Below are 10,179 nucleotides of genomic sequence, written 5' to 3'. Positions count from 1 at the left end.
GGAAAAGGGAATTTGCTCTTAGCGTCTTCAGATTGGAAACTAAAACGGCCCAAAAATATTAACATGCTACGGGTGCGCATTGCGCATGACACTGGTTCAGTCAATTGTCAAAATTACCCCTGTAATACGTTTCTTATTACCATCAAAATCAAGATGTCAAAATGGATGAGGCTGCCGGCCCACCGAGCAGATTTCCTATCCTTGTCATCTTGTGAACAAAATTTAAAATCTCACTGTACGGAACAAAAAATTAAAATTAGACCCATTAAGCTTGAAATTTTGAGGCAATTTTTTTTATGCACATAGTATTTCAAATTTGATACTCCTTCTAAAAAATCAAATTAGAATCTTCATTTATTTAAAATTAAAAAAAAAATTATGATCATTTCATCAACATTGAAAATAGTATTTGTCTTCTTAAATAAATTACAATTTTAATTTTTAAAACATTAAAAAGGATTTTATCAAAAATGATAAATAATAAGTTAATAATACGCTTGCCATGCAAGTTAAGGTCGAATTTGAGTAACAACTTAAATTAATAGTATTATATAATAATCATGGTCAAATACTAGTATTTTTTTCATTTTGAAATATTTTTATCATATTTTGAATATATTTAAATTAAATGTAAAATTATCATAAATAACATCACTTAAGAAACATCGCAACCAAATAATTTTACATCAAATAGCATCCTTTAAGAAAGAACTTCAATTGTTTAATTTTTCATTGATCAACAATCATTACCAAAAATAATAATTAATTTTTATTTATAACTAATTAGATTTCACTATCAATATCCTTTTAAATCATTTTTCAAATTATCATATTAGGTAATAGATTTTTATTATATTAAAATTTGTGATATTAATCATTAATTATTTATTTAATATCAAAATATATTGCAAAATAATATTTTAACTAATTGTATTGATTAGTTGATTCACCAAAATAAAAAAATTAAAGAAAATTTATTTTATTAATAAATTACCTATCATGTATCCCTTTTATTGTGAAATTCAAAAGAATTTGTAAATGAAGACTAATAAAATAGTTTCCCTTATAATTAAGCTATTATTTACACTGAATTAAGGTTATCAGTAATCAATAATTCATTTTTTGATAAACAGTTCCATAATCAACCTTTCAATTCTATATTGCACCATTTGTTGTCAATGTGTAGGGTACTGTTAATTTTGAAATACATGAACTATAATTTTATAAAAAATCAAATACCTGAACTCTATTAACTACTTAAATAATTTTGAAAAATTATTACCTTAATTCTAACTCTAATACATTACCACTACTTTATAATTACCCTAACTCGTTTAAAAACCTGATCAGATAAAAATTTATTAAAATATTTTTCATAGGTACCCAATTACCCGAATTCAAATCTAAACCCTATCCATATACAATATTATTTATCTATATATTTCATATAATTAACTACTAATTAAATTAATAAAAACACAAATAATAAAATTTAAATTTAAATAATCAAAAACTATAAAGTGTGTTTATAAATGAACATAATATATAATATAAATCAATATTATTTTATTGTTTAGTAATTATTAACTTATATAATAGTAATTATATTATTTATAAATGAACATAATATATAATATAAAGTGTATGTATTAAAAGATATTACAAGTTATATATTATAAAGTGCGTGTATATATATATTATAATTAATAATTTTATAAGTTATAATTTTTATAATGTTAATACAAAATAAAAAGTAAATATATTTACATTTAAAGTATTTTAGTGCATATAAAATAATAGTAACTATATTTCTTATAAATTAACCCAATATATATAAAGTATAGATATTAAAAGACATTAGAAGTTAATTAATAATCACAGTTTTATTAATTAATTTAATTAATTATATGAGTTTGTCCTTAACTACATAAAATTTTAAAAAATAGCTAAATTTCAAACATATTCTAATCTCACAACTTATTTTTAGATAATTAAGTTTATGTATTATAAGTTTATATAAACAAAGGTACATATATTATAATTAATAATTTTATAAGTTAAAATTTTTGTAATGTTAATACAAAATAGAAAGTAAATATGTTTATATTTAAAGTATATATATGTACACACGCTAAAAGTATTTTACTATATGTATAATAGTAATTATATTATTTATAAACGAACTCAATATATATAAAGTAAATATATTAAAAAACATTACAGAGTAATTAATAATCATAATTTTATAAATTAATTTAATTAATTATATGAGTTTGTCTTTAATTACATGAAATTAAAAAAAAAAACTATATCTCAAAAACTATTCAAATCTCACAACTTTTCTTAACGTTTGTATATTATAAGTTTATACAAACAAAAGTGTATTTATTATAATTAATAATTTTACAAGTTATAAATTTTGTAATGTAAATATAAAATAAAAAGTAAATTTATTATATTTAAAGTATATATATACTAAAAGTATTAGTATATATATAATATAATAATTATATTTCTTATAAATGAACTCAATAAATATAATGTATATATTAAAAAATATTTCAAGTTAATTAATAATCATAATTTAATAAATTGATTTAATTAATTATATGAATTTGTCTTTAATTACATGAAATTAAAAAAATAGTTAGATTCCAAAATTATTATAATCTCAAAAACTTTATTTGAATGTATATATTATAAGTCATAATTTTTGTAATGTTAATATAAAATAAAAAGTAAATATATTTATATTTTAAAAAATATATATAATAATAATTACATTCTTTTGTAATATGATATGATATTCATATTATTTAAACATAATTAATAATTTTTTATTTAAATATATTAATATTATCATATTAATAATTTGAGTAATCATATTTTTTAATGTATTTATCAACGTTTAATAAATATATTAATATTAATTATTTTTAATTTAATTATTTAAATAATAATAAAATATATATAAACGAATCGATTTCGGACAAAGGGGTAATACCCAAATTTTACTCAAATCCGATATAAGTAATAAAATAACTATCAAAACTCGTTTATAAAATACCATCCTTAAGAACTTGAGTATTACCTTTTGACAGAGATTGATTGCCCAAGTAGAAAAGAGAAAATCAACCGACTCAGACGTGTGAGTAGTCACACTCTACATTTCCTCTTGAAGATAACACAATCCAGCCCAAGTCCTCGTTTCACCCGCGCGCATCCATGGACATCCACTTATTTTAATTACAGGCCCCTTTCTCCTTCTCTCTCGCTAGGCCCCACCAGCCATGACCGCTGTAACGGACATCTCTCTTCTCCGCTCGTCGCCCTTCGTTTTTCCCTTCTCCATACCCAGACACCAAATTCTGCCCCGCGTTTACAAACCTTTCAAGCTCCGATGCTCCATCGCGGAGGGGCCCACAATTTCCTCATCGAAGATCGAAGGCGGAGAATCAACAATTGCGGATTGTGTGATCGTAGGAGCCGGCATCAGCGGGCTGTGCATTGCCCAGGCTCTTGCCACCAAGCACCGTGACGTCGCTTCCAATGTGATCGTGACGGAAGCCAGAGACCGGGTCGGTGGCAACATCACTACCGTTGAGAGAGATGGATATCTGTGGGAAGAAGGGCCTAACAGTTTCCAGCCGTCCGATCCTATTCTCACCATGGCGGTAGGTTCCTCTTAATCCACATTGTTCCTGAATTACATTTTTTGTTACTATTTCTGTAGTTAATTAATTTATGCCATTTAACTTATAATTTGGTGCTTAATTGAACTACGCTATACTAGGAATTTTAGGTTCCTATTGGTGTTAGTGTTCAAATGAATGTTTGTTGATTGTTATAGGTGGATAGTGGATTGAAGGATGATTTAGTTTTAGGTGACCCTGATGCGCCGCGATTTGTACTATGGGAGGGCAAATTAAGGCCTGTACCCTCCAAGCCAACTGATTTGCCGGTTTTTGATTTAATGAGCATCGGTGGAAAACTTAGGGCTGGATTGGGTGCTCTTGGCATTCGGCCTCCTCCCCCAGTTTGTCCTCTTCACTTTCCTATAAGCTACTGAAATTTCATGTCATAATTGTGCTTGCATAAAATTTTGGTGAACGAAGTTTCTCATATAGAAAAGTTTGACAAAGGTGACAGGGTCATGAAGAATCAGTGGAGGAGTTTGTGCGTCGTAATCTTGGTGCTGAAGTTTTTGAGCGCTTGATTGAACCATTTTGTTCAGGTGATGATTAACAATCTTTATTGTCAATTATATTTTATCTTGTTCATGTATTTTATGTGTGCAAAGCATTTGTTATTTAATTACAGTCTGTGAAGAATGTCAATTATTTAGATAGATATTCTGTTTGGACTAAACCCTCTTGTCAACTTGGCATGTTAATTGTCCTTGTTATCTTTAGTTATTCATACAATTAATGGTGCCTTTGTTGCAAATGCTAACATGGTGACTGCCTAGCATTGTTGCCATTGCTGTGATGATAGTGTGAAGAGTTGAAATAATAGAAGTTCTTGAAGTTTCCCTTTATCAAATATTTTACATTACTTTTGGCGATAATTCCAGTCTTTATTATGTATTCACTTATCTTATCTGCAATGATGTTTTGTCTTAGGCCATTCATTTTCGGTCAATGAGTTATATGTTAGGGCAATAATCAACCAGTTCCTTCCAAATCAGCATATTTTGATTTAGAAGTTTTCAAACCTTAGTACTAATATATAGTTTTTGTTTTAACTAAGTCAATATTTGTATGCTTGAAATGTTTTTGTTCTTGCAGGCGTTTATGCTGGGGATCCTTCAAAATTAAGCATGAAAGCGGCATTTGGCAGAGTATGGAAGCTTGAACAGATTGGTGGTAGCATCATTAGTGGCACTTTCAAGACGATCCAGGAGAGAAAAAAAACACCTAAGCCTCCCCGGGACCCGTAATTATATGCATATCGAGGCTTTTGATGTGGTTCTTTTATGATATTTATTTCATACTGCTGAGTATGGTTATCTTGTAGGCGTCTACTGAAACCCAAGGGCCAAACAGTTGGATCTTTTAGGAAGGGACTTGCCATGCTGCCTGAGGCAATTGCTACTAGGTAGCCTAGTCACCATCTCAGCTATGATTTAAGCCTCCATAGTGGTTCTAAAGTGTCAATATGCATGAAGGCCCATCTTCAGGTTTCAGGATCCTAATTAGTTGTGTTGACTTGGCAGCTTGGGTGGCAAGCTTAAATTGTCGTGGAAGCTCTCCAGCATTACTAAATTGGAGAATGGAGGGTATAGCTTGACTTATAAAACACCAGAAGGAATGGTCTCTCTTCAGAGCAGAAGTGTTGTCATGACCGTTCCATCCCATGTTGCCAGTAACCTGTTGCATCCTCTCTCGGTATGTTTCAATTTTCACCTATTTCTTGCTAGGTCATCCTTTTATGACGTTTTGGTAACCTCCAGCATAGAAGGTTCACTCCCTTATCTTACTTTGTCTAGGTTGCTAAATTATCTATATATTCTTGGTCAAGAGGCACTTAGGTTTACGTGCAGCATGCATGTATTTATCTGCTAATGTTTGTGCATATGTGTGTGTTTTAAATTTTGAGTTGTGAGAGAAGTGTATATTTGTTCTCCTAAATTTGATAAAACAGACTGTTGGCCTAGTTTGGACTATAAATTGGACATCTTTTATGTGGTGTGTTAACCCTCTGAGTCATTCAAGTTATTTGCGCAAGCTAGTCAAAATCTAGTCTCTTGAGAAATTTTCCATGCATGATTTGTGGTTTAATGGATCTGTAAGAAATTCCTGATACTAATAATGTATATGGATACCTAAAATGATCTTTTATTAACAAGGGAAGATGTCTGAAGAAAATGGCTGTTGAATGGACTAATTGAGGCCATGTTCTAGTTCTTTTACTGATTTAGTTCAGAATTTTAGTATAATTATTTGATCCATTTCTATATTCTTCATGCAGGCTGCTGCTGCAGATGCACTATCCCAATTTTATTACCCACCAGTTGCATCAGTCACAGTCTCATATCCAAAAGAAGCTATTCGAAGAGAATGTTTGATTGATGGTGAACTTAAGGGGTTTGGCCAATTGCACCCTCGCAGCCAAGGCATTGAAACTCTAGGTAACTCTACTCTTCCTGAAAGTAGCATACCCCGGTCTTATGCTGAATGTTTTTGCATTGAAAGTTGCTTTGAGAAATTAGATTGCTTAATAAAAAACTCGCAGGTACAATATACAGTTCATCACTTTTCCGTAATCGAGCTCCATCTGGCAGAGTTTTGCTCTTGAACTACATTGGAGGAGCTACCAATCCTGGAATTTTGTCCAAGGTAGACATCTTGTAAGAAATAGAATTTGAAAGTTTCGTTGCGGACAATGTGACTATATATAGGGAAGCATTGTATGGTAGATCTGAGATATTTTCTATGCTCTATATAGGGGAGAACAATGATATTTCTTGTAATCCATCTTGAAGATATTAAGAACCTGTCATAATCACTGACTAGTTATCAAGTGTGGCCAACAAACTTTAGATATAGGTTGGTTAAAAGTAGTGACAGGTTCAACTTTTATCACAATTATGATTTGTCACGTAAAACTATAATTAACTTTTTCTGTGATTAGGACTTCATTGCTCAAATGAATTGGCTTGTTTTTGGTCTGCATAAGCCAACTAAATTCTTGCCTGATTCTTGTAATATCTACTCTTCCTTTTCTTTTAATATATGTAATTAGGTGGATTTGTATGTCGAATCATATTCTCTGAAGCTTTTTCCCTTTCCCAATATTATTTTTAATTTTTACTAATACTGCATTTTTTCCTATAGACTGAAGGCGAACTTGTAGAAGCAGTTGACCGTGATTTAAGAAAAATGCTTATAAATCCTAATGCAAAGGATCCCCATGTATTGGGAGTGAGAGTATGGCCACAAGCCATTCCACAATTCTTGGTTGGTCATTTGGATCTCCTTGATACTGCCAAAACTGCTCTCATGAATTCTGGGTTCCATGGGCTGTTTCTAGGGGGTAACTACGTATCTGGTGTGGCATTAGGACGATGTGTGGAAGGTGCATACGAGGTTGCAGCTGAAGTGAAGGACTTCCTATCACAATATGCATACAAATAATGTAGAATTTTAGGTGGCGGGCTGCATATGTAGAAATGCATTTTTGGATACTTTCTCTTTAGCTAAAATTTTAGGTAGCTTTTGATCAAAATGCGGTTCCTTGACGGGTTTAGGAGTTTTCGTTAGCATTCTATATTTGTAAAATACTACTTATTACCATGTTGCAATATCATTCTTGACAGCAGTTATACCATTCTTAATTTTCCTGTCCCATGATCAATACCTGGCCTTGGAGTTGGAGGAGCACATGCACTGCCGCATTAAGATTTGGAAAATGAACTAAAACATTTCGTCTTCCTGTAACCTGTGCAACTATTCATGACCAGACACGCGGTGTGAAACGGTTATGCTTGCATTCGAGAACCTTCTGGCCTAGTCACCTTGCCTTCTAGAAGGCTGGGGACTCATTGGTTTGAGCTGGTCAGGCTTCAAATCCGCTCGATCCAGCGGGTTACCTCACTTGCACTCAAGAGAGTGGTATTATCCGTGAGTTATTAGACGCAAATGGGTAGGAATTAATGTTTCGCTTCCTTTGCTAACGAAAGTTCTTTGAAGCTTTCCCCTAAAAATGTTTGAGTGGTCAAACTTAGCGATGGGCCGGCAAAAAAAGGACCCTTAAAGTTGACGGGTCAAGAGTGGTCATAACTCATAAAATGGTTGTGGTAGAGCCAAATTATGAACAGTGTTGGTCTCTTCCATTTCATTTATGTTCCCCATTGGTGGGCGAACTTTGCTGCGGTGCCTCCGGGCCTGGGATTCTGCTATTTATTTCATTTCCAGCAACTTTTACACTTACCATGTCTATTTATTTCTTTTACTGCAACGGCAAGTCCTTAATTGTTGTTGTATTTGTTCTTTTGATAGCGAATAACGAGTCATTCTACAATTATTACGAAGAATAACAGGCTACTTGGCAGAGCCTTGTCTCTGATTTTTTAGGCAAGCCTCTTCTCTTTATTTTCATTTAAACAGCAATGAGGAGTCGGGGAGAGAGTCCAATTATATAAAAAGCCTTTGCCTAAAGTAATTCCACTCTTTTCTTTGACCAATATAATTTTAATAGTGATAGTAGTGTTAATTAATTTGCTGTACTTCCTGTTATGCATTACAGTAACAAACCTTTTAATTAGATAGATTTTACCTATAGACGATGTGATGGAATTAACCTGAGCACAAACATCATCACTACTTATCAAAGTAATCCTTTGATGGGAGTCAGTCAAGTCCCCGCTTAACCAAGAGTTGCAAATGAACGACAGGGTAATTGCTCTGTTTGATGCCAGGCAGTAAATCTGAATCATGGTTTAACCCAAATGAATGAAATTGGGTGGAAGATCTTGCTACGCCCACGCAGGCGTATATAGAATCTACTTAAAAATGTGTAAAAGACATTATTCTAGTAACTGCCCAAAAAAAAAGGTTAGACATGAAACTTTGTTCCGCTTTGGACAGTAGGGGAGCATAATGTTTAGCCTAGTACTGCTTAGGCGGCCGATTTCTTATTTATCTTTTGTCCTGACTGGTAAAAACCAAGGCGCCTAGGTTGATTGACATGTAAAACAAAGCCAGATTAACATCAAAGCAAAAGTGATGAGGGAAAATTATAGGCAAGTGCAGGGAGAGAAAAAAGTTGATAAAAGCAAAGCCCGAAAATGGGATCATGCCCCCACCCCCGGGACCTATACGCTAGACATTTCAGCATAGACAAATAAAAAGCAATCCTAAGTTTGACTAACAAAAACAACTGTAAAAAAAAATTAAAAACACCAAACGAAACCCAACCCATACAGGCGTAGACACGATGATGGAGATTTTCATGGAAGGGAGATAAGAATTTTGGCAAAAGAATTGAAGATTTGAGGCTTCTGGAGAAAAGTGGGCGTCTTTTGTTTAAAAGCTTTAGGTTCAACGTTTATTAGTGTTTTTTTTGAGAGACCAAAAAGTCTTTGGAGCAGTAAAAAGTTTCCCCCTCGATGGCCATTGGAAGCAAACATTTCGGTAGGGCTGGTGGGGGACATCCGCTTTTGCTTTTCTCCTCGTTTGTTTTTTGTTTACTTGTTATTAGTTTCCTTTGCCTTGTATCGCAATCGGCGTTTCTTTTGGTGTAAGCAACATTTCGTGGTCCCTTCTTTTGTTTGTTCAACGTGGGAGATTAATATAAATCATCAACCACAGTTTGATTTTTTTTTGTGGAGAGAGATTAGGGTTACCTTCGACACGTGGGGAAAGATTTGATTGAAGGAAATGTAATAAGTAAACTAAAGAAAAAAAACAATTGCCCCTTTGTGTCTTTTCTTCTTTTCTACCATTTCTTTTTCTTGTGCTTGCAAATTGAGTTGATTGCATATCTCCATGATGGGATCTTTAGGTGCTCTCTCTTTAAGGACAAGTCATTAGCAGCAAAGAGTACAACAGAATAGGCTCTCGTAAACAACTTTTTGTTTCTACTGTACACTAATTTCTTTATTTAATTTATAATTCCTAAAGTTTAACACTTTATTAATTAGATCTAGTCGGGAAAACCAGAGAATTAGGAAAATCTCTCCTTCTTACGTATGAGAGATGTTGTCCGATCAAACCCACTGTATAACTTCGTATTGTGATGATTGAGGAACGTGCGAGAAAGCCCTTTTCTGAACAAAAGACATGCAAAGAAGATGGCAAGAGAAGTATACAATGAACTGATTTCAAAATTTCCTGTGTGAAGCACTAGGGACCCATCGATTCCTACATCCCAGACATTTTAACGTTTGATGTCTTTCTTGCATGTTGAGTTTCGCAACCCCCTCATGGTTTGGGTATGTTTGATTAGGCACTGTTTCAAACATCTTATTAAAACATGACGCACTGCACAGCAACAGTTGTATATAATATAGAAGCAGAGACTCATCATTACCAATACCCCCCCTTCATTATGTTTACGCAGCACGATGATTCTATCCATTGAACATTGATTTGGGACAGGATTTGGAAGCTTACCTTACGTGTTCTTCCCATGTCAAACGTTTCCAACTTCGATGCCTTTGTATCCTGTTTGAAATTG

The 10,179-nt window shown here is 32.7% G+C and overlaps 1 protein-coding gene across 1 annotated transcript; it reads left to right on the top strand.

The window, feature by feature from the left end:
- Positions 3,168-7,349, top strand: LOC18613819 (protoporphyrinogen oxidase 1, chloroplastic). The gene is made up of 9 exons (XM_018114062.1): positions 3,168-3,674; positions 3,851-4,036; positions 4,150-4,234; positions 4,788-4,935; positions 5,017-5,097; positions 5,216-5,387; positions 5,971-6,130; positions 6,235-6,338; positions 6,837-7,349. Exons 1-9 carry the CDS (start codon positions 3,291-3,293, stop codon positions 7,134-7,136), a joined length of 1,620 nt encoding a protein of 539 aa, XP_017969551.1. The 5' UTR covers positions 3,168-3,290; the 3' UTR covers positions 7,137-7,349.

The sequence above is a fragment of the Theobroma cacao genome, chromosome 1, assembly GCF_000208745.1.
Source record: "Theobroma cacao cultivar B97-61/B2 chromosome 1, Criollo_cocoa_genome_V2, whole genome shotgun sequence".
Taxonomy (NCBI): domain Eukaryota; kingdom Viridiplantae; phylum Streptophyta; class Magnoliopsida; order Malvales; family Malvaceae; genus Theobroma; species Theobroma cacao.
This window is presented reverse-complemented; position numbering and strand designations above follow the sequence as displayed.

Coding starts and splice junctions, on each gene's coding strand:
- LOC18613819 (XM_018114062.1), top strand. CDS start 3,291: ATGACCGCTGTAACGGACATCTCTCTTCTCCGCTCGTCGCCCTTCGTT. Junction 3,675..3,850: donor ATCCTATTCTCACCATGGCG/GTAGGTTCCTCT, acceptor TGATTGTTATAG/GTGGATAGTGGATTGAAGGA. Junction 4,037..4,149: donor GCATTCGGCCTCCTCCCCCA/GTTTGTCCTCTT, acceptor CAAAGGTGACAG/GGTCATGAAGAATCAGTGGA.